This window comes from Palaemon carinicauda, chromosome 24 (genome assembly GCF_036898095.1).
Source record: "Palaemon carinicauda isolate YSFRI2023 chromosome 24, ASM3689809v2, whole genome shotgun sequence".
Lineage (NCBI taxonomy): Eukaryota > Metazoa > Arthropoda > Malacostraca > Decapoda > Palaemonidae > Palaemon > Palaemon carinicauda.
In genome coordinates, this window is record NC_090748.1 from 97,742,389 (window position 1) to 97,768,490 (window position 26,102).

At 35.1% G+C, this 26,102-nt stretch overlaps 1 protein-coding gene across 8 annotated transcripts in view; it reads right to left on the reverse strand.

Moving 5' to 3' along the window:
* Scamp (secretory carrier membrane protein) overlaps positions 1 to 26,102 on the reverse strand; it is a 76,170-nt gene that overhangs the window by 3,124 nt on the left and 46,944 nt on the right. For 3 of the 8 annotated variants that reach the window (XM_068348367.1, XM_068348370.1, XM_068348371.1), the window contains 5 exons: positions 23,966 to 24,094; positions 20,951 to 21,107; positions 18,667 to 18,768; positions 16,003 to 16,135; positions 1,704 to 1,887 (listed from right to left, as the gene is read on the reverse strand). In XM_068348367.1, the coding sequence (XP_068204468.1) occupies positions 1,705 to 1,887; positions 16,003 to 16,135; positions 18,667 to 18,768; positions 20,951 to 21,107; positions 23,966 to 24,094 (704 nt within the window). In that variant the 3' untranslated portion in view covers position 1,704. Of the gene's footprint in view, positions 1 to 1,703; positions 1,888 to 5,399; positions 5,521 to 7,928; positions 8,059 to 16,002; positions 16,136 to 18,666; positions 18,769 to 20,950; positions 21,108 to 23,965; positions 24,098 to 26,102 lie in introns of all 8 variants that reach the window. The other 5 variants (XM_068348365.1, XM_068348369.1, XM_068348372.1 and 2 more) reach the window with 3 other exon arrangements.

The following is a 26,102-nucleotide window of genomic DNA, read 5'->3' on the forward strand; positions in this document are numbered from 1 at the left end:
TCCCGATATCCACTGGTCGCTTCTTGTAGGTTAGAGATAGAAAAGAACTTGAACCTGGAGTTGTGAGTGACTGGGTTCGTGGTTTTGGCTACAAATTTCAAACAAAGGTGATGACCTTGTAACATACGAAGTGCTATGCAACTCTCCTATACATTCTTCACAGAGGTCTATGATGCCCATCTCAAGAATTCGTACGAGGCCCGTTTGAGAGACCTGAGGGCTAGTGACGTCCCATGTCAGTTGTTAGGAGTTCCATGGGAGGGAAAGACTGTTAGAAGCTCCTTATAAGCATATATTATTCACACAAAGAGGAAAGTCTAAGACCTATACTCTGACAACCTTGCTTAATGGAGAATAAGAGGAAATTCTCTTGATGAAGGTAGACGAGGAAATCAGCAATTGGTGGCAGGCTCGGTCCGCATTGGTAGCCCTTCAATGAAAATTGCAGATGGCCCACTTCTCCTGTTAAACAGCTAAAGATGATCTTTGCAGGTATCCATTCATGTCCAGGGAACTGCCTTGTGAAATGCCTTTCACTTGGAGATGCTAGATAGTTGCCAACCCTGAAGGGCAAGAGAAACTACTATGCAGGTAGGACCACAAGGTAAGTTCTCTCGGTAATTCAACAAGGAACATCAGCAGATCTGATTCTCTCGGTAATTCAACAAGGAACATCAGCAGATCTGAATAACATTTAAGATTTATAAGTTCATGATTATTGAAACAATATTTATTAGGACTGTAGCAAAGTGAAAGGCTGGGGTGGCATTACCTTCATTACATTAAAATCAACAAGACCAATCTTTTCTTGATTTCCCTTTGAAATAACAGACTACTTTGTTTCACACACAGAACTTCAACCTGAATAGCAACCAAGAATCAAGGTTTCTAAAAGAAACAATGAGGTTTTCACAATAAAAACTTATTTCCAAATTTAGAAATTGTCTTCACACAGAGACACGAGAAACCAGATCATGATAACCAAAAGCAATTCTTTCCACAGCAATTGCTAACAAATTTGGTTGAAGAAATCTTTAAATCCAAAAAAGCAAAGATAGACATGACATATAAAGACAAAAAATGACTGAGTAAAGATGATTTGACATTTGCAACATGTTATTGTTGGTAGATGCCGTTAGTCTCGAGTTTACTAGAGGTATTAGTATATTAGAAGGAAAGAATAAGGGTAATTTTATCAATTTTAGGGGGTTAACAACCTCATAACCAAGTTTCTGAACAAGAAAACAATACGAATATCAGGCAAGTACAGAAAAGAGGGAAATATGTTGCTTCCATTGGAGATACACCTATTCTTATTTCTTCCTTTTGTTTCTAACACCCTTTAAAATATTATACAGTATTATAACCCACATCAGCCTCTGCATCAAATGTACCATAAGCCCTCAAAGCAAAACTTCAGTTGTCTTTCCATAGGCTTATCCTTCATTGCCATAAGCTACCATTACTGTATTACTGTATTCTCGAAAGCTAATAATCATTACTTATCCAAGGAATTATCCTTATAAGTAATGGTAAAGATTGTAGTTCTCTGAAAATATTGCTTAAAGGATATTTTTTTTCTGGTTCACTTGAAAATGTATGGTAAAGGTTTGATTTAAAATTCCATGTTGCTTTGAGAAAAAAAAAACTTATGCAGTTTCATTATGACTTAATGCTATTTTAATACGTTTCTAAGAACATACCTTAAAACCGTGGACTAGAAGCAGTGCCGCCAGGAGTCGTAGACCCTGTGAACTGGTTCCGTACCGCCGCTGATGCAGCATTCGCAGTGAGTGTCTGCACATGTTCATTTCTCATTACTCCTTGGGAGAATTCAACTTGAGCCTTGGCAAAACTGGCTCCAGTACTTCGGTAAATTCGGTGTACCTGTGCAAGCATTTAAATTCAATAAAGAATCATCATAAACATATTTTCAAAAACTAATTTTATAACCATGTCAAAAAGTGTAACTTTATAAAACCATCCTTAAAATTTTTTTTAATCAGAATTGTAATTATTGAAAATTAATAAAGGACTATGATTATAACCAGTATTCTTAGCACATTCCTTCTAGTACTCAGTCATAAAATACTTTTCTTATCACAATAATAAAAATATTGAGTTATATTTAGCAATGAAAAATCAAAATGACTATAGAATAACAGTTTTATTATCAGCATTAATCATATCATGATCCAAATAATTTACTTAAAACCTACAGCTGAGGCATTTCTGTAATTTGAATTTGTCCTTTGTAAATGTACAGTACTTACTTTTGTTAACAATTATAGTGCAATAATGAGCACAAAACTATGATAACAGTCACAAAATTCCTGGCCAATTCCGATTTCATTTTTCCAGAAATCTCAATCTCCCACCAGGATTGCTCTCACTCTTGTACTAGCAGTCCTTATGCAAGAAAGAATTATAACAAAAGTGTCCACCAAGTAACTTGCATTTGGTTGACAAAAACTATTAGAGTAAAGATACTATTAAATCACCTACAAACTTTTATAATCAAATTATCAGTATAAAACCTATTACTATTAAACCATATCTCCTGTTTTTTTTTGGGGGGGGGAGAATCTATACACTAAGGTTTTCCAAAAACCTTTATTTAATATTACAACCTATAAAGGTAGCTTCACACATTGAAATTTCTAGCTTCATGTAAGCAATTTGTGCCGATATTAGCAATCTTTTGTGGGCATGTTCCATACCTCATGTTTGATTTATTATCCGAAAATCTACAATTTTGCTATGGACAAACAAAAAGCAATACTGTACTGTCATTTATTCAAATGTGATAAAAAGTATGTTACATTTATACTTATTTCATAACTTAGGGACTTTGGAATTGATTGATATACAAAATACATTGTTAGCATGCGATGTGTAATGAGAAAATATCTTTAAACAATATTCATCTTGAGTGTTTGTAAACAAACTCATCACAGATTTCTATCAATTACTCTACATTCATTGTTAGTCTCCACGCAAAAACAATCAGACAACAAGGCAGTAAAAAACTCAAGTCACGTGTGACGATTCACTGGCTTAAAATTTTCAGCAACTTGTGAATATGCCTTAACTGACAGATATCTTGAGAGCCTCCATATTTTACCACAGTTGCTTAAATAAAGGTACAACTTATTAACGTATTAATATTCATTTTATTTCTATGAACCTCTCCTCACGTTTATTGCCAACTTCCAAACGCTGCTGAAGGTAGGATGCCAGTAAAGAGATAGGATAAATGTCAGTAAAACATGTACCATGATTAGGATTTACTAACCTGGTCTAGACAACTTGCGAGAACCTACGGTTTGTAAGACATCACATTGATTACTAAACCTGTTTAAAATGTATTGTAGATTGTTTACTATACCTACCGGTATTCAAAATGTCAGACTCTAGATGGTCTGTAAATCATAGTTCTTGATCTAAATATTTTTGATAGATTCCTAATCAATTATTATATCAAACCTCATATACTCATTTATAAAACAAGTTATAAATGAACTGAACTCGAAATTAACTAGCCCTGCAGCCACTGTGGGGCCTAGATCATAACAATCTTCATAAGCAAACCAGGATTCTTAAATCTTAAGATAATGCTTAGGAAAAACTGACTGGGTGAACTTCTGTACTGTATATTTGGTCAAAGGGAAATCATTGACCCTTATCCCATAAAAGCACACAACCTATGATATTTGTAGTTTATTCAAACAACAGTAAACAGCTCTTACTGGAAAAAGAAACCTATTTTAAGCTAAAATGCTTTTATCTATTTTCAGATAAGCAATGTGAAAACATTGAGGCAAATTCTATGCTCTAAAATAATTATTGGGTCTGAAGGAAAACTAAAGGGACAAAATCATCTTACGTTCCTTCTTACCTGACTTAGGAAGTCAGGTTAGAATTAACAATTTGGTGGGTAAGATCAGAATTATGGTCTACAAATAAAGGCACACTGACCTCCTGAGAATAAAGAAAGGAAGCTAAACATATTAAGAGACTTGTAGCCCATCAATATCAAACCCTGACTGACTAAAGCTGCATTAAAGAACAGTGCTGGCGTGACATATTCGTCATCATCCCCGCTATAAACAACTAGCCTATTCTTATCTGGATTTCTCCCCGAATCTTTATTAGTATTCACATATGTTTTCCCTGTGAGGAACAGTGATGCAATTGGATTCCACAGCAGTAATTTAAATCACACTACTGTGCAGTAATTACTAAAATATCTAGAGGATGACAGCTTAAAACATGTATGTCAAGTTGAACTGATGTTGCCATTGAAACTGAAATATCAAAGAAACCCTGTTGCTTCACGTCTTGCCATTAACCAATAGTCTCTCATTACTTTACTACACACATGTCTATTGAAAAGAAAGAATTTCAAAAAATTGTGGTAAATGTCAATAAACCAAGCTTCTGGAGAGGAAGCATTATGAACATTAGGGGACGTGCATAGAAATATCTCTTTTCCCTATCAATCATTAGGGCATAAAGTAAAGGAATATATTTTTAGCACGAGTTTTTAAGCTTACTATATTTCCTATATGAAAATCTAAACTTTCTTAATACAAATAAATTGAGTATTTAAGACACAATACAGTATAAAAATGAATTAACGATGCTTGCAGCAAATTCTGCATTAAGGAATTCTTCTAAAATTGATTTAGACTAAACATCCTCCCCCACCCAAAATAAACTCAAAATAGCCATAACATGACACTGATAATAAGACATCGGAAAATAGTACTACTGTATCGAGCAAAATAACAAAGCCCTAGTCTTTAACTGTGTTTGAAATTTGGACTGTAAAACTTCTTTGTCTATTGGCAACTATGGAGAACAAAATTATAGCACAGAGAAAACTTTAATGCTTGTGTTCTCACTCTGTTTTAAATTTTTCCCCCAATGAATATGGATTTAGCACTGAAAAACAATGTTAATCTTTAACATCAGAATCAAGAGTACTTATAATAAGTCACCAGCATCCACTTGCAAAATAAAGCTAATAATGTGACAGATGATGGCAAATATTTCCTTTCTAGGAACTCGACATAGTACAGTATAATACAAAATTAACGACTGCATACATACCACTCAAAGACTCCTTCCTTTTAGTAAAATAAAGATGTGGATTCACCTTAGTCAACAAGTAACTTTACTCAAATATAGAATACTTACCTTAAAACAGATTGAGAAATTAATTGATCTTTACATCTGAACCTTAAAATCTACAAATAACACTAAAGATGAGAACTATTCAGGATTTAATAACAAAAAAGTTTCCAGGAGCAGACATCAAAACTTGCGCATATTGAGATACATAAATTGTGGGGTGAAATAAGGAAAAATGGAGAAAAAAAAAACAAAAAACTTACCCACAAAAGGGAGAAGGCCATACCAGAAGCTAGAGCAGTTGCACCTAGGGCGATTAATACCAAGAACACCCCGAGGCCAAAACTTCCTCCTTTAAAGGCGGTACCAACTGCTACCCAGCCGCTGTTTTGTTTTTACAATAAAATTAGAATACAAGACAAAAAAGCAGTACATTTTAGCAGCCATTAAGGACTTTTCCACTTGGGGTCACCATTGCCTCATTCCCTTCAATTTATGAGGAAAAAACAGTAACAATTTACAAACCTGTCGAAGCACTATCAACATAAGACACATTTTACGGAAGTCTCAAAACGAACCTTTAAAAGCAAACTGAAACGGAAACAAAACAAAAAATCCGTCACCAGAATTTGTATTTCTATTAATTACAAATTCATGTTCATGGAACCTCCACCAAAGCTTCAAACCTAAGACAATAAAAAATGGTAACCTAATAAAGCACTAATGTCAAAGCAAGGCCAAGAAATCAAATACATGAAACCACATGGAATTTGCTATGATTGAAAAATCATCACAAAAGTCCCAATCATCGAAATATTCCCAACTAAATTATTTGAAAGAGCTTAAGCAAGTCACATAAGCAAATCCTCTACCAAGAAAACAACTATGAACCATAAAATCTTATTTAATCTACTCTTGACATACTAGTGTGTTTTAAGCAATTTTTCTAGAAGGCTAATCATTAGTATCACACTTCAAAACAAGAGAACTAGAGCAAAAAGAATATTTGTAGGAGTAAGGTTTTACGAGTGTGATAAATGACACAACTCCTATATATTGAGTATTCAATGGTACCCACTGTCATCATAATTGGTAAATGATCCAGACTGGTTGGCCCTGAGATTTCTAATTGGTTTCTTACCAGTGATTATCATGTAAGAAGCAGAATGTAATGTTCGAGAGCTCAATTTCATCAATTATCATCAATTACAGAGGTTGTAGGTTACACAGAATTCACACTGAGTAATTAAAGATTGACAGTTTAATATCCCTAAAGGTTTCTTCTCTTAGGTTGTAGGTTTCACAGAATTCCCATTGAGTAATTAAAGATTGACAGTTTAATATCCCTAAAGGTTTTTTCTCTTAGGAGAAAATAGCAAAATATTTTTTTCCATTTGTTTTAAGAGTAATACAACAATACAGTTAGAACTGTGGCTACTGTGTTTCTTCATTCAATAATCCATGAAGTTTACCCAAATATAATTAGCATCAAATATAAAAAAAACATTGACAGCTCTACTATAATTTGCTTACTTAACGAGACACAAGACCATGAAGTCTCATTTCTGGACTTTAGCACCACTTGCAAATAGGCTCTCTCTTAAACGATAAGGAGAGATTTACAACAAAATTACTCGAAATTAAGTGATATGAGGAGACCAACAGGAATAAATATAAGGAAAATGGTACAACTCAATGCAGCTACAGCTCAAGAACCAAGATCCTTTAATACTAGGGAACGATGAGGAGTGAGTTGGTAAAAGCTTCTTATTTTTCTCTTAGATACAAATACATTTTACAAATTACCATCATCATTATGATTAATAAAATCATGAACAATTACTGACAGCAATAATTGACAGCAAAAGTATTCCACCAAGAGGAATTTCTAGAAACTTCTTTGATCAATAATTAATTTTTTGAGAAAATGTGTAACCTATATGAGGAATTTGGAGAATATTACTGGAATTTAACCTCTTTACCCAAATTTTATTAAGAACATATGAATAAAATTAGGATAATCAGCTTGCAGCTCATACAGTATCATTAACTTGAAACATATCATAATACACTCAAAATTTACTGTGCCAGACAAACATCACACTGACTAGGAACTGCTACTAAGATAGCGTGTAAAATACTCAATTTCTCTTTTTCCAAAAACTGCTTTGCTAATTTAAGGGTGCCTCTTACCACTTGTAGCGTCTTATGACATGGGAAATACGGTAGAAGCTTACCTAGTTTCTACATCATTTCTGGACAGACATCCTTTATGCTAAAGTTCTCTGTTCTCTAAGTGCACTTTATTAATCACTATTTGCAATACAATCATCTCTAGAACTAAAACATTTTTCAAAAGTATGAATCAAAAGCTTTTAGTCCATAAAAAATATCAATCAATTACTTAAGTGCAAACCTCTGTGTCCTAACTTCCTTAGGAATCCCATTTTCTTTTTCTTTTATATTATGTAGCAATCGTAACTAAATCATTGGTATTAAAAATAGTCCTGAGGTTATTGCAGCGATTACGATATATCGATCGAATTAATTAATATATCCTACTAGATTTCATAGTTTTAAAAAAAAACTACTTTTCAGGCCTTAAAAGCTTTTTTCACACAAAAAATCAAAACCAAAAGCCAACAAATCACCTGCAATTCAAGTTGAGAAATGATTTACCCATCTTTTGAAAATACAAATGCATTTTATTGTATATATAAACAGCACAGTAAGTAATATACACTACTAGGAAAATACAACCCTCATAACAAACGAGAAAAAATCTGGTGTACCTGTGTCAGGGCTGCCAAATCTGCGATTGCCACCATCGCAAATCCTGCTGCCAGAATCAAAATGAAAACGCCAGCTACTTTGTATGACACGCCAGAGGTTCCCAAATAGCTTAGTCCAAGTATGATGCCACTGTTTTAAAGAACTCAGCTTATATAATATAACTGTACAGACAATGAAACTATCTATTCCCTTTCCAGAAGAATAATGGGCCAAACTTATTGAAAATCATCAACAGTAACAATGATTGTAATTACTTAAAAGGAGAACAAAAAGATTGTATCAAATATACTGCTATTTGGAAGGCGAGGAATACTAATTACAATTTTCAAAATACTGCCTTTGACCATTTCTATAAGAACACGATATGGGAATGACAATTAAACAAGACACAAAGCAATCGCATTTGTTTCTATGTAAATATGTTTCCAATATTAACATTCCATATATAATTCAAGATACCTTTGGCCAGAGAATATTTTCCTTAGCAGACGTTGCCGGTAGAAATGTTATTTGTAAAATTAGTGCACCTTATATTTCTCTCGTAATTATCCTTTACAACCAAAACTAAATCAGCTAATACACCTGCAAGTCAAGTAAGCATCGGTCTGAATCAATACAAATTTATCTCTGACTTTCAAGAAACTAAATTCCAAGATTTGATCGAATAAGACGTGCAATTCAAAGTCCTTTGGGTTAACTTGTCGAAATAGGTGCTTTGAAACTATACCACGGCAAAAACAAGCTAGGAAGAAAAATCTACCTCAATTGTGCAAAACTGGTTCAATTCTAATCAATAACCATTAACTGATATACTGTATTCAATTTCATAAATACACCCTAATACAACTAATATTAAATATTTAATGATTTGACCGACAAAAACTCTAACCTCAACGTGAACAACCAACTGCCAATCAACCTACTAACAACTGCTGAGGGATGTAAACATTAGATGTCTTAGGAAGAGGCACTGGGAAACCACCCAGCTGCTACAAAAATAAAGTTCAAAGCAAGACATTTAAGAAAACAGAAAAATATCCTTAAGATCACATGCAAATCATATTTGAAAAAACATGAGTCAAACTCTGAAAAAAAAAAAGGATTTTCTGAAACAGACCGATTTAATTTTCATAAGACACTGATTTTTCCATCAATAACATAAAAGACAAACACTAAGGCATCATCTCAATACTGGAGTTATTCAATCAAAAAGCATTCACAATACACTCCAATTTCACAACACACACAAAAATATTGATTGCTATTTATTGTTAGGCTGGGAGGAACGTAGAGAGTAGAGGTCCACTTTTTGTTTTTGCTTCTTTGTTGATGTCGGCTAACCCCCAAAATTGGGGGAAGGGCCTTGGTATATGTATGTATGTATATATTGCTGTTTCATTGCAACCACATCAATTGTATAGTATATGGAAACTATTCCCAGCTTAGTATGTTCCTAAGCACTGCAATTTATTTTTTAACAGACTTATCAGTTAAAGGATACCACATGTGCCAACTGGAACGTCTGATGTCCACCAAATTACTTCCTGATTTTTGCTTCAATGATGGATGACTCCCAAAATTTGTTTACTCCTGACTCCTTAATTTATAGTTCTAAAATTCTATCATTTCCAGTATTTTCATTCCTTCAGTAAATTTCAAAATGGGTAAGTGTGATTTTAACAATCAGCAGGTATAGAATCCCAGCTGACCATTTTTCTTTCTCCTTAAAGAACACATTGGTGAGACTGTCATCAATTGGGAAGGTTCAACATTTTCTGGATGAGAAGAATTGAAAGATTTTTTTAGATCCTTAGATTTGTCACAAAACTAGTCGAGATGAAATTGAAAAGGCCTTATCGATAGTCAAGCACGAGGAATAAATTCCTCCAGTGAGGTTATGGTTCTTCAAGGACTATGCCACTTGTGGAATGATAACAGTCCATTCCTTGAACAATTTTACCCGATTCTGCAACTATTTAGAGAGGAACCGTGGTTACCTTAATCTCAAAATAAAAAAATAATTGAGGAGGAGGCACACACTAATCAAAAGACTTGACAGCAGGTTCAGAAGAATTTTCCAGTTGCATGGAATACTCTCTCAAAAGTTGTAAGGAACAGTCAAGTAATCTAGATACAAAAATACCCTGACTCCCAGAAGATGTTACCACTTTGCTACAACACCCACCAGTCTTGTGAAGACTCCAAGAACTGTGCATACCCTGTAAAACAGAAATTGTAAACCCATCTTTAAAAATAAACCAGAGATATTTAAAAGCTTTTGCAAAGAACGGAGCATGAAAAGAAGTGTGATATGTCAACTGAAAGCATCCAACCTTCTTTTTGAATGGCTGCTAATACTGTGTGAAAGCAATTTCTTGAGACCATATGAATTCATAACTGAAGTCAATCTTCTGAAGCCTTCAGTAGCAACAGGCAATTGCAAAAGGCTGAAGAAGAAACTTGAAAAAAACTTCCTCTATCACTTCCTTTCTGGCTAAATTTTGACCTTTTCTGGATTGTGCATATGTTGGCTAGGAATTTGGTAGGATGGATAATGGGGGCTTGTACTTCTAATGTAACAGATAGTGGTTTCTAATGCGATGTCGTAATATCTAGGAGAGCAGTTGAAGCAGAATCCAAAGCTGATGGAAAAGAAACAATCTGACCCCATTATGTGAATCTTTCCTCCCTCATCAGAACAACAATATAAGAGGGAAACTAAATTCATAAAGAAACAGGCTCTACAGTTTTGAATATCAGAAGGAAGCTGATGGAATGAAAAAACAAGTTCATCAGTTTCAAGTACAGAATCAATTCCCTTATTCTAAGAGTCCCTTTCAAAGAAGTTCCAAAATATTCCTTCAAAGAGGAGAGCGAAACTTTTCTTAAGTGGTTAGCATTAACAACTTTAACAAAAGACACACATGCTTTGCACAGATGGCTGCCAAACCCTGTCCTGATGTTAGAACACTGGTAAAATAAGGCACATGCTTTCCATAGGAAAATGGCAAAGCATGATTTGCCAAAAGATGAACACGCTGTACTAAACTTAAAAAAAGCACTTGGGAACTCAGTAACACTATGCATAAGAACCAATGTCAATTCTACAACTCTCATTTGAAGATTCCAAAAATTTGTTCCATATTCTCCAGCCTATTATATAACAAAATAGTAAACTCCTATCCAATTCTTTTAATTAATCAAAACTAATGTTCTACATGTTTAATTTTCACAAATCAATAACACGTCCTAATGAAAAGATATAGCCTAAAGGTCAGGATGGGGAGGGAATGTAGGATCAGATTTATAGAATTTGAGTTAAATAACCTGGTGCTCATGCACCAAAGGGCAACTGTGGGGAAACCCTTCAGGAATGGAGGAACAAATAGCCCAGAAAACGGACACAGACTAAAAATTAAACTTCTCTCTCTTTTAATAACATTTGGCTTCCCTGTCCTTATCTCTAGTCTCAACTGAAAGCAAATAATCAGTCATAAGCTTCTCTGACAACTGACAAGCCACCACAATGAAGGAGTTTCTACAAGGAATGGCAAAATGAAAAATTTAAAAACTCTTCTTCAGAATAGTTTGCCTACTGAAAATCTTGAGAGACTTTCTGAATAAGCCAGATTTTGTGCAATTGAAGAAGAAACAGACTATAAGTGTTTCTCTAAGGTAGATTCGCTATCAAGAATCCCACCTAAAATCTTAAAAGAATCATACAGAATTAAAGAATCATCATCAATGCTGAGATAGAGATGTTGAGGAGCCACTGTCCTCAACCGACTTACGCTCATACTTTGACTTTTATTAGGGTTAAATTTCATGCCCCATAAATTGCACTATGCATTATTAGCTAGATCTCTATAGAGGGATTCAGGAACCCCAGATCTACATTCAGGAGATGGAATTGGTGCAGAGAGAGTAGCATCATCTGTGCATGCAACTAGCTTGTTTTCTAGGCCAAACCACATACGATATATGTATACTGTATAGTAAGATAAGCAATGGCCCAAGAACAATACCCTGAGGAACCCCAGATATCACATTCCTATACTCACTATGGTGCCCATCAACAACTCTTTGCAATCTATTAATTAAACATTCAATAATGATGCAACGAAAAGACCCACCAACTCCCAAATGTTTGAGTTTGAAAATAAATGCCTCAGGATTAACACGGTCAAAGGCAGCACTTAAAATTCAGGCCAATCATACAAACTTCTTGAATACAATCAAGGGATTTCAGTGCAGTATTGGAGGTTGTAAGATGGCATGCTCGGAGGCATTTACTAAAGACAAATTGCAAACTGCAAACTAGAGATGTTTTTCCAAAAGATGTTCAAAACTTTACATAATATGGGAGTTACAGAAATTGGGCAGTAATCAGCAGGGCTAGACCTACCACAACACATTTACATGATGGAGTAACATTACCAATTCTCCAACAAGTGCTAAAAGAAACTCTTCTTACTAACTTATATAAAATAACAAATTGGGACCAAGAAATCAGCAGTATTTATAAAAAACAAGGAAAATTATCATTTGGGTCTACACTGCCATCGGCATTAACGTCCATCAAGTGTGTTTTAATTTCATGGGACCAATAACAAATGATCAAGTTTAGCTTCAAGAAAACAGAAATGAAGATGATAGAATTTTTCATTACTCTGTTTACTGTCAAATACATCAGCTTTTTCCTTTGAACAGCGAGTGACAGAGCCATCTTCTTCAAGTAACGGAAGAACTGTTAAGTCTACACCAAAGAGTGCAGATTTAAGGGTAGCCCAACAATTATGTTCCTAAGTTGTACCAAAAAGGGTTTCTTTTATGGTTAAATTATATTTCTTTCAAATCCGACCTGTTACCCTTCCAAAGATGATAGGGCTCCTGCTTCTCCAAATAAGTATGTCTACAATCAACATTGAACCAGGGTTTGTCTTTCAGTCGGTACTTTAGCACGAGAAGGGATATGCCACTTATGTTGACATGAATCTCATTCAAAAGAACAACAGGCTCAAAACTTTTATAAAATTGTGACCAACTCAAGAACAAAAGATCACTTAAAAAGCTATTCAAGTCTGCTTGAGATTTGAGCATTATACCACCGAAATAACAGAAAAGTATGCACGAGAAGTGCATCTAGTTGGTGCATCAACTTAAGAATAAATATGAAAGGTGGCTGGTGAGAGGGAATGCTGTTGACTCACCTGTTCCGTTTCACCAGAGCCTTTTACACATCAGAAAATTGGGTCCTATAAATGCCATGGCAAAAAAAATTATTCCTTTATCTGTGACCCAAGTTCTCCCTTCTATCAAATAAATAGCACATGAATCCCAGGTATTTTCATTAAAATAATTGGCCTTGAAGAGTTGTACAAACAAATGGGGTCAGTAGCAGAAAAGCCAACTCCCGCCCATCAGTATAGTGTACAAGACCTACAGTCATCCTACACTTCCTAACACTCACATTACGTCCAATTTAATGGGATTGCAGAGACACCAACTGAATTTTACAATAAATAAAGCAGATATCACACATGGGTGCCAAAATCTTCAGATGGCACATAAGTTGAGCTACTACTGAACTCTAGTCTGTTAGAAACAATAATGCAGTATTTGGGGACATTCATAGATCAAAAGGGGCACATACATATACAAGTGATTGGTTTTCATGTAAATGTTAATTGTCATAGAAAACTTAGTACATTATTCAACAAATTTTCAACTGTCTCTCAACTCGTAAGGATGTCTGTACAGTCATCTATTCAAGACAAACATCTGTATGGTACATTAAACTAGTGCAGTAACCCAACCTAGAGACTTGCGCGATATGTTGCTTTAATCATAAAAATTGTTTGATTTTCATGACAAGAATTTTTTCAAACACTTTAAAAATGGCTGATATAATTTACACTACCACACAAAAGTTTTACTATATTTCCAACAGTACCCAATACTGTATCCATCAATTTCTCTAAGTAGACAGTACAGTATATTCCCTTGTGTAGATACTATCTAAATAACCTACAAAGCTGTGTAACATAAAAGAAACTGAAATATCAGTAAGCATATGTATGATAAATTAATGAGAGATGCCAAAAGGTAAGTAAAAAGAAAAAGCCAACGTATCTATAAACTAGTTGAATAGATGGGGCAGTGGATAATTCAGGAGTAACTCTAGCAAACCATAATGTTTGTAATCACTAATTCAGGTATGGAATTTATTACTTAAGTTGTTAAAACAATCAGGGCAAAACACTGTTGAGGGTTAAAAGTGGAATAGAAGAAGACTAGTCGAGACATTTAGGTGATGAGAAAAAATTCCTCGTGTGATTGCTGATTAGCCTGCCTAAACACTTACTTGTCAGCTAATCACTTCATGCCCTAAACTACTACTTGATATTATATCAGAATGGAAATAAGAAAGACATAAGCTATCTTTACTGGTGTTCCAACAGTGCGTCTACCATTGTTACATCACATAGCATTGAAGTACTGTAAACCTGGGAAAATAAACTGTATAGTCACTATATTTCTACCATAATTTTACATTTTACAGTACATCTATATACACGGCACAATACACATACCAGCATGAAGAAACAAGAAAAGTTTATACATTACAACTATATGGAATTATCAATACCAAGAAGGAAAGATGCAAGTAAAAACAAGATTTAAATTGTTGAAAGAGAAAGGAACAATGTTACTTACATTTATTTGACTACATAAATGTTGGAGATTACTAACATATATACAGTATATATATACCTATATATATAAGCAAAACATTATAAGGGTCCAAAACTGTAGTCTGTAATGTAGGTGCCTGCATTGAGAGCTTAATATTAAAGTAACAGAAATATTATGTAGCACAAGATTAAGTCTGAAAATCTTTAAAAGTGGTTTGGAAACAGCATTGAAACATGCAAAAAAATATAGCAATAAAGTTGAAGACTAAAAATAAAATTTTTCAAATTGCAACTAAACATAGCATATACTAAATACACACACACACACACAAACACACACACTTTTCATTCCATTAGTAACTACACACACAAACGGATATGATCCTCCATCTCATGCGTAGTGACATGTAATACTATACCAAGTACTTGGTACACTTTTGTTTAATCAAAACGTTTATTCACATTGGCTCACTTAAAAGATCACTGAAAACACACTATAGTTGTCTTTTTTAAGACATTTTATTCCAGACTGATTCTTAAACTCATAAAAAGGGTTATATCTAACATACAAAAACTTGTGTTCTTACAAAAACTTGTGTTCTTAAAACAATTCTCATCATAAAATTATAGATTAGTTAATCTTTTTCCTAACAAGACATTCAATCCTTTCAACTGAATACCGAGATTTTTGCCTTAGAGGTCTGGTAAAAAAAAATGCTTTAGTCAATCTACATCAGAGAAGACACTGGAAACAAAAAGAGTATCATACTATATGCAAGTAAAACATGCGCTGCAAGACGGCAGCACAACACAAATGCAATCATGCTCTGCAAAAAAAATAAAAGAAAAAGGATGGGAAACATCAACTACCAGAGATTCATTTTCTCCTGACGTTTTGAATGGTATCTGAAGGCAGCGCAAACATATTGCCGTGTCTTTTGATTTGCAGTGCAACAACGTACAACAATAGATGGCAAAATCTGCATTAAAGCACAAGTCTACAGTAATGACAAATGCAGAGGCATTCAAGTAACTTCAAACTGGCCCATACACTAGACTTATTAAAACCCTTCAAAGTTTGCAACACTCAAATTTAATACACCCAAGAGCTAAACTTGTCGCACTTTCCTCTGGATTCGCCAAATGACATTCAGACTTTAGAAACCAGACTAATACTTTTCCTGGGTCAACAATATAAAGCGACGCCAGGAAACATGCAAACGAAACTTCTGTGTCATGACAGACTTTGAGAGTGAGAAAGAGAGAGAGAGAGAGAGAAGACCTGCATTTTAATCAAGCAGCAGAGGACGACTCCTTCACCTCCAACGCAGACTGTGTTCCTTAAGAGCTAAGCATTATGTGAAATCATCTAGACTACCTTAATGAGGAGGATGGCGTCAATGGCAGCCACAGCAGCAAAACCCAGGGCAATCATGAATATGATGATGCCAACAATGTAGCTGGCTGAGGGCTCATGGTCACCCAAAATGGAGAGTCCTAGGACGAAGCCGCTTGTAACACACAGTAGTTCATTTTCAAAAATAAAGAATCTAACAATACATAATTGGATTTCAAACTATTACCGCCATGCTAGCTTATTGCTTTCATATATAAAATAGTGACTGATCTTGAAATGGAAAAAACATTATCAAAATTAGCCTTTTATTGAGCAATGGTTATTCTAATATGTGAAAACTATCATAACAACTTATACTTCAGGCTATATACTGACACAACACATATAATACAACTATACTTATATTCTTGAGTTAGAAACATATAAATGTTTCCAAATCTGTTTGTTTATCTGGGATATGATTTACATTATTTTTCTCTAGAAAAGGATGAGAGGGAATAAAATAGTTCAGTAAGAAATGTACCATAAAATAAAAAGAAATAACACATCTGTTGATAGAATAACTTACTGACCAAATTAAATTTTTTCGTCATTGGCAGACCAACGAACGAATTAATGTAACATTAAAACTTTACTTATTTCTCATGCTAAATTTGACCTCACCACACAAAATGCAGTTAGAAACCTAAAAGTTATTATGGCTTTTTCAGAAAAAAATACACATATAAAACCTAGAAACAAAAAAAATTCAACTGTCCCTTGATGTACACACAAATGCAATAATTGAATCATTTTCAACTTTCCAAACCAGTAAGTAAATTTACAAAATATGAGTCTAAAGGGGATTCCAAATTATTCATCAACTTTTAAAAAAACTAAGAAGAGTTCTCCAGATTGTTTCAACTAAGGGAATAATAGGGATTTGAATTCAAATGTATCACACCACATAACAAAGAGCCCGGTTATACTGAAAATAAGCCAAGATTTTTAAAAAGGCAGATTCTTGCTATTCAAGCATAGGGTATCAAAATCTGAGTTGTAAAACACATAGTTAATATCAAAGGAAAGCTATCTGCACACAAAATGTTCTAAAAAGTGAATCGATAAATAAATAATCAAAGTAAGGACATGAAAAACATACTGTATAATACATAAAAAAAAAAAACCACTTAATTTTATGAATTATCCAGGTAAGATGATTTACTGAAACATTTTAAAAATGAGTTTAATAAAACTTGGAAGTATTCCATGGAAAAATTGACTCAAAAGGGATTTTGAATGAATGACTGCAAAAATTAGTATGGCCAGTCTTACAAATCACAAACAAAATAACAATGGTATATCTACACTGATTTTTAAGGAAAGTCTTTTAATAATTTGACATTTCTATACATTACTCCACGGTGGATAGTTGGATAGTTCCAAGACCAATAGGCTATTTAAATTGAAAACTTTAAAAGCATCGTCTACAGGCATTTTTTTAATATTAGGAAGAAGGGAGTTTTCGAAATTTTAATTGGCAGGATAAGGCTAATCTATTTACTTGGAGTGGCATGCTTTTTTCATTATGCAAATATCATTGTAAAGGAAAATTGCCAAGCTTTCCTTTTTCAATATTGATATAGCTACAGCAACATATATCCTATGACTATTTCCTTCATTAGAGCACTAATGATAATAATATGAACTCTAAAATTAGAATGTGAACAAACATGCTGATTATCTATCTGTTTGTATCTATGGTAACATTCTAGATAAGAATTTTGGTGTTAATATATTCTAGATCAAAATGTTTGCCCACAGTGGCTAATTAGCATAATATCCAAAATATAACTTCATGCATGTAATGTATATGAATTAACAAGTTCTGAATAGATCATCTCATAGTTTATATATGAAATATTTAATTCAATGTTGATGTTCTTAAAATTCTGTCACTAATGGGCCACGCTTCTCTTCCGCATCTGCAACCAGTACAGTATCATCCGCAAACAACAACTGATTTTACCTCCCATTCATGGTCATTCTCGTCTACCAGTTTCAATCCTCGTCCAAGCACTCGAGCATTCACCTCTATCACCACTCCAACATACAAGTTGAACAACCACGATGACATCACACATCCTTGTCTCAGTCCCACTCTCACTGGGAACCAATTGCTCACTTCATTTCCTATCCTAACACATGCTTTACTACCTTTGTAGAAACTTTTCACTACTTGCAACAACCTTCCACCAACTCCATATAACCTCATGACATTCCACATTGCTTCCCTATCAACTCTATCATACGCTTTCTCCAGATCCATAAACGCAACATACGCATCCTTACCTTTTGCTAAATATTTCTCGCATATCTGCCTAACTATAAAAATCTGATTCATACAACCCCTACCTATTCTAAAAGCACCCTGTACTTCTAATAATAATAATAATAATAATAATAATAATAATAATAATAATAATAATAATAATAACAATAACAATAATAAATCTAATAAGAACAATTTCTTAGTATCTTTCAAAGATTTTATAAACTCTGTAAATACTTTTTAATCATTGTTACACTTTTAACGAACAACATACGATCTAGCACATGTATTCAGTAAATCATCTGTCCTACTAAAATGAAGAGAGCATCCAAAAACCTAAACTGGAGAAAACGATAAGACAATTTACAACTTACCAAGTTCCCATGGAAGGAATTCCAATGGCATTGACTATGCTCACTATCAATTGGAAGAAAAATACAAAGAAGAATACCATGAAGTTGAAAGAACTATCACTCCTGAAAAGAAAATAACAAAATTCTATTTCAGTATATTTAAATTCCATATGAACAGAAAATAATAAAGAAAAGATAATGAAATACTGTAATAAAACAATGTTGCATTATTTAATCCTTTTACCCCCAATGGACGTACTGGTACGTTTAAAAAAACTCATCCCTTTACCCTCATGGACGTACCGGTACATCCTTGCAAAAAACTGCTATTTACATTTTTTTTTTGCATATTATAGATAACTTTATGAGAAACTTCAGGCATTTTCCTAAATAATGAGATCAACCTGACCTCTCGATGACAAAAATTAAGGCTGTTAGCACAATTTAAAAAAAATATATTGTAAAATGTGCTTGAAAAAAAAAAAAAAAAACGCCTAGGGGTTAAGGGATGGAAAGTCCCAGAAAGCGTTGGGGGTAAAAGGGTTAATGCAGAAAGCAAAATGACATTTGTAATAACCTGACGTCTTATGAAATCCAGCTGTCTTGACTTTTGCAGCTGGAAATCACGGCCAGAATTTGACAAAATTCAGCTGGCAAACAATTCAACTTACAAAGAGCTTCTTGGAACCAACTAAGTTTGTAAGTTGGAGACCTTCTGTGCATGCCTGCAAGTCAAAAATAAACAGCAATTGTCCCACTAATTAGAAAAAAAAAAAAAAATACCTATCAATCTGTTTGAGAGCACTATAGTTTTCACTGCATATTTATACATGCATACATTTTATCATTGGAATATTAACACTTTCTGATTACAAAGAAGTACTCTACTGAATACAAAGTGACTTCTAGTGCCTGGTAACCTATCACGTGGTGTGAAAAATCCACTGGGAAATTAAGATTAAGCAGACCGAGTTAAAAGTGTCATGGGAATGTTAGAAAATTGGCAGAGACACTAAGGCTGTGGGAGAAATGCTTAAAAGGAACACACACATTGAGCATGCAGAGGGTTGACCATAATTCCTAATGCCATTACAGTTCATTCATTAAAAGGATGAGTTATAGCCTCAAATCACCACTATCTGTTGCTATTTGCATCTCTCTCTTATGACTCTCCCCAACTAAAATATCATAAGAAACCAAACCATTAACTTGTAATTAATACATATACATATACCCAGGCCCTTCCCCCAATTTTGGGGGGTAGCCGACACCAACAATGAAACAAAACAAAAAAAAGGGGACCTCTACTCTCTACGTTCCTTCAGCCTAACCAGGGACTCAACCGAGTTCAGCTGGTACTGCTAGGGTGCCACAGCCCAACCTCCCACATTTCCACCACAGATGAAGCTTCATACTGCTGAGTCCCCTACTGCTGCTACCTCCGCGGTCATCTAAGGCACCGGAGGAAGCAGCAGGGCCTACTGGAACTGCGTCACAATCGCTCTCCATTCATTCCTATTTCTTGTAATTAATATCTTAATATCTTAGTGTAAATTACAAACACAAACCAAACTCAAACAAATTAATGCATAAAAAGGAAATTCAAGCATACACTACAATACCAATAAGTTTTGAAACATGAAATGGAATGAAAAAAAAGCAGAACTCAATAAAGGGTACATAGCACACACAATTGCTCAAAATGCGGGTAGTTAAGGCAACCTAATCTAACTACCACTTCAAATATTTCAATCTCTATCTATTACCTCTGCTCAAAACAAGGAACAGTAATAGACTTTTTAATTACTTTGTCTATCTATCTACAAAGGTACTTCGCCCCAATTCTGAAGGTAGCCGACGTAAAAATAAATACAAAAGGGGAACTTTTCTTCTTAGCGCCTCCCAGACTGGCGAGAGATTCAGCCGAGTTTTGTTGGTACTGCTAGGGTGCAACAGCCCACCCTCCCCTGCTATTCACCACTAATGAAGCTTCATATGCTGAATCCCCTACTGTTGCTACCTCAGCGGTCACCAAGGTGACCATAGGAAGCAGCAGGACCTATCGGAACTACGTCACAATCACTCGCCATTCATTCCTATTTCTAGTACTCTCTCTTGCCTCTCTCACTTCTATTCTCTACCACCAGGAGCTTTTATTATAAACATAAAACTGAAAAATGACAAAATATATTCAAGATGATACAAAGATATTGCCATTATATAACAGTAGTAATAACATCTAAACACACCTCAAAAAGGGCAATCGTAAACATTAACATCAAAAACACAGGAAAAGGTAACTCACCTGAATGCTTTATAGACAGGTCTAAACCAACAAATATATGAAAATGGTGTGAAGATCAAGAAATAGAGAATGGCAAGGCCAAATGTGACACCACTATTGAAGGCTATGAAGAGACCCAGGCCTCCCAATATATTTAATAACAGCATCAGAGCATGGACTGTAAATAAAGAAATATATATACATATAAATTTACTTTACATGTAATGTAGACTTACAGCTATTAGGATTTAAATCTTAATGGTAAATCCAGTCTAAGGGTTCATCATCATCAACTTCCCTTCACAACCAATTGATGTAAAGTGTCAGATTTTGTGTACAAGATAATAGCATTGGAAACCTTTATCAGTATTATTCAAATGCCAAGATATACAGGGATTAAAGATGAATATTGATTATCCTTTAACTTTAGTTAATTATAAAATATCTACAATGTAATTGGACACAAAAAGACTAGCTCTAGATTAAAAAATGTACATGGAATAAGAGATTTAGATTACCGAACTGTTTACCAAGCGCAAATGAGGTATATGGAAGAGTTAAGACCACTGCTGTGGTACAAAAACAAGTCTTGAGAAAGCTAGAACATTTCTTTTAACTTCAAGACACAATTAAACAGCAAAGCAAGTGTCTTAAAGTGTAGTAAGCGTAGGGAGAGACTGCAAGACTACTAGTAAACAAAAATGCCCCATTAGCAAATGGAACAAGGACTTCATCATCATCTCCTCCTACGCCTATTGACCCAAAGGACCTCGGTTAGATTTCGCCAGTCGTCTATCTTGAGCTTACGATAGGTAAATATAGCCAATAATAAAAACACGGCCATTGATAATGAATACAGTAGAGATATTGATAACACGGGACCTCAGAAATGTGAGATTCAAGGCCGAAGTAATGTAGGAAATTGTTATTACAGTAAGAATTAGGAATTGGGAGAGATGTGCTGTTACAAAGGTGAGAAACGGGGCTGAGATCTTGAATTTGTGATAGTTTAGACATAAGAAGGGATGAGGAACAGTTAGTCAGAAGAATAAATATGGAAGTGGCAGGATAAAGGCCCATAAAATCATGGAAAACGGGGTATATCAAGAACTGGCCCTGATGGGAGTTCAGGAAGAAGGATACAAGAAGAGAATGTACACTATGTCTAATCTCGTAAAGAGAAGAGCAGTAGTAAAAATCTTTAATGATGGCGATTGTGATATAGCATTGCACAATTTATATTTATGCCATATTCTCAGCCACTAAATATAACACAGCAATAACAACAAATCTGGCTGGTTACAGAATACTTGACAGAATCTGAATGACTAAAAGTAAGGAAGTTTAATGTTGTACAATAGCTTGTGTTGAAGCTTGCTTCCTCATTTCCTAGTCACTGCCCAGCACACTGAGCAACATCTCCTATAAATGCATGTATGCAAGAGGAAATTAGATTTGCTTTATTCATTATTCAAAACATTCAACTATGTGAATTAACAATAACCTCCTTATTACCAACATATTTAGCAATTAAAATATTGAGAACTGCTTCCTTAGCTATCACGTACATAAAATCAATGAAATTAACCAAAACTACATATGAACCCATGAAATTAATTTATTTAAATTTGGTTAATCTCTCTATTTATTCAACAATAAACTGAGAAGAATTATCCAAGTATTATATGATAAAATCTAAGCCCGGCTAAAAATCCAGTTCATTTAAATTAATAGAATAAGTAAACAGGATTCCTAAAATTAAAATCTTTTTAGCTATCAAGGTTAAGTGTAAATTTGGCAACCTCTAAATATAAATAAAAGAATGTTTCTCCTCCCACACAGTACACTCTCTATTTTAAACTAGACACCAAAACACTCATCAGGTTCCGAGAAAGGAGTTACAGCCCGGCCAGTGACATAAGGCTATCCTAGGGAAAAGGTGTAAATATTGCCTCAAATTCAAGTGGATTAATTCACAGAAGACAAGTATCGCCTCAAGTGGGGAGGTCAGTGTGTCAATAAGTTCTTTTCAGTGAGAAGTATGAAAATTAAAAATTTGGTTGAAAATCATGTTTACTTCCATGAATCTTACCTCTTAACAGAACAAGCCAAATAACACACTTACTAATCGGAGGGGAGGCGATACACATGACTTGAACCAAAAACCTAGGCCTCGCAAAAAACGTTGATGCCATTATTTCATTTAAACCTTACTTCAAACAAATAAAATATTAGTTCAGTTTCCTGTCTATTGCTTTCTTCTTTGGTTACCCCTCAACAAATCTCATATCTCTCGTGTTACAAATTATTAATATCACCAGCTACAATTTATAATCGAGGTAAGCAAACAATTACTCTTTGGACCTTGAGATACAGCAACTTGACGGGTCATAAGTTGGGATTCTAAGATAAATTGAATTTGTACAAGGCTCTCTTTAAATAATGATCAGTAAATACAGAATTAATTCTACAATGAGACGTCACAGAGGAAACAATGAAGGTGAGCAAGGGAGCCTCATCTTGGACTGGTCTGCTGTTCAAGAAATTTCAATAAGTCAACCAAGCCCTTCTTGAAAGTTGGACTTGAGGTCAGGACCAGTCTGGATATGATCGTAGGTCCAACAGGGTCATGAAACTGCGGCAGCCTCGAGTGTGGTGCTACAGGATAAGGGCAGAACTTTCCAATACTTGATTTAAAGACCATAACTTTGGCCAAGCACAAAACACCAGTTGGTAAGGACACAGGAAATGCATCTGATTTCCTACTTGGCCAGATAAGAGGGATTGTGAGATCCTAGATATTTGAGATATTCTTAGACAACAACAACAGAGAAAGGCAATTACAGTACAGTAAACTGTTCCTAACCCTGACCATAAATTCATCTTTGGAAAAGGGGAAGCTAGGCTAAAAAAAAAAAAGAGAGAGAGAGAGAGAGAGAGAGAGAGAGAGAGAGAGAGAGAGAGAGAGAGAGAGAGAGAGAGAGAGAGAGAGAGAATATTTTAACCCTAAACATTTCAATCCAGCATCATACTTACACATCCATAGGTAATATAGCATGCGGACAATCTTCTGGAACTCCAATGGGATGTCCACATTGATATCTTGATAAAAACAGGGACCAATAGGAAACCCAGAGGGTAATGGAGGCCAGTTGTCTTGACGAGCTGCTGGTAAAAAGAAGAAATATGAAGGAACACTCAAACAATAGAAATAAAAAAAAATTAAAGCAAAGATCATTTATGCAATAATATTTGTTTATACTAACATGGATTGCCACTTTGAGTTAACTTCCATGGCAGGTAAAATATAACAAGACACCACCCACTTAGCAGAATTATAAATGATCAGTATTTGCCTCATGAAATGAATAATTATAATTAAACAGTTAGTGATATGAGTGGAAATTCTTCCCGTACCAATAATATATACCTGATTGATAATAATGTTAGAACATCCCTAACAAGACAGTTTGTCAATATGGGTAGTTCACTTCATATGATCAGCCAAAGATGGAGATGGAAGGTTGTTAAAAGGAGAGGAGGCAGGGAAAAGGTGGGCGGACTATTTTGAAAGTTTACTGAATGTTGAGGATAATAGGGAGGCAGATATAATTGCTGTTGCAGGTGTTGAGGTGCCGGTGATGGGATATGAGAAAGAGAGATTACGAGAGAGGAAGTGAGGAGAGCACTACATGAAACGAGAGTAAGAAAAGCATCTGGTATGGATGGTGTGAGAGCCGAGATGTTGAAGGAAGTGGGTGTGACTGTACTTGAATGGTTGGTGAGATTGTTTAATATGTGTTTTGTGTTGTCAATGGTACCAGTAGATTGGGTTTGTGCATGTATTGTACCACTATACAAGGGTAAGGGAGATGTGCATGAGTGTTGTAATTCAAGGGGTATTAGTTTGTTGAGTGTAGTTGGAAAAGTGTATGGTAGAGTACTGATTAATAGGATTAAGGATAAAACAGAGAATGCAATCTTAGAAGTACAGGGTGGTTTAGAAGAGGTAGGGGTTGTATGAATCAGATTTTTACAGTTAGGCAGATATGCGAGAAATATTTAGCAAGAGGTAAGGATGTGTATGTTGCGTTTATGGATCTGGAGAAAGCGTATGATAGAGTTGATAGGGAAGCAATGTGGAATGTGATGAGGTTATATGGAGATGGTGGAAGGTTGTTGCAAGTAGTGAAAAGTTTCTACAAAGGTAGTAAAGCATGTGTTAGGATAGGAAATGAAGTGAGCGATTGGTTTCCGGTGAGAGTGAGACTGAGACAGGGATGTATGATGTTACCGTGGTTGTTTAACCACATGATGGAGTGGTGAGAGAGGTGAATGCTCAAGAGCTTGGACGAGGATTGAAACTGGTAGGCGAGAATGACCATGAATGGGAGGTAAATCAGTTGTTGTTTGCGGATGATACTGTACTGGTTGCAGACGCGGAAGAGAAGCTTGGCCGATTAGTGAGAGAAGGAAGTTGAGAGTTAATGTGGGTAAGAGTAAGGTTATGAGATGTACGAGAAGGAAAGGTGGTGCGAGGTTGACTGTCTTGTTAAATGGAGAGTTACTTGAGGAGGCGGATCAGTTTAAGTACTTGGGGTCTGTTGTTGCAGCAAATGGTGGAGTGGAAGTTAAGGGAGTAGTAAAAAATAGAGGGTTGGGCATGAATGTAAAGAGAATTCTGTATGAGAAAGTGATTGTACCAACTGTGATGTAGGGATCGGAGTTGTGGGGAATGAAAGTGACGGAGCGACAGAAATTGAATGTGTTTGAAATGAAGTATCTAAGGAGTATAGCTGGTGTATTTCGAGTAGATAGGGTTAGGAACTAAGTAGTGAGGGTGAGAATGGGTGTAAGAAATGAGTTAGCAGCTAGAGTGGTTATGAATGTGTTGAGGTGGTTTGGCCATGTTGAGAGAATGGAAAATGGCTGTCTGCTAAAGGTAATGGATGCAAGAGTTGATGGGAGAAGTACAAGAGGAAGGTTAAGGTTTGGGTGGATGGATGGAGTGAAGAAAGTCCTGGGTGATAGGAGGATAGATGTGAGAGAGGCAAGAGAGCGTGCTAGAAATAGGAATGAATGGCGAGCGATTGTGACACAGTTCCGGTAGGCCCTGCTGCTTCCTCCGGAGCCTTGGATGACCACGGAGCTAGCAGCAGTAGGGGATTCAGCA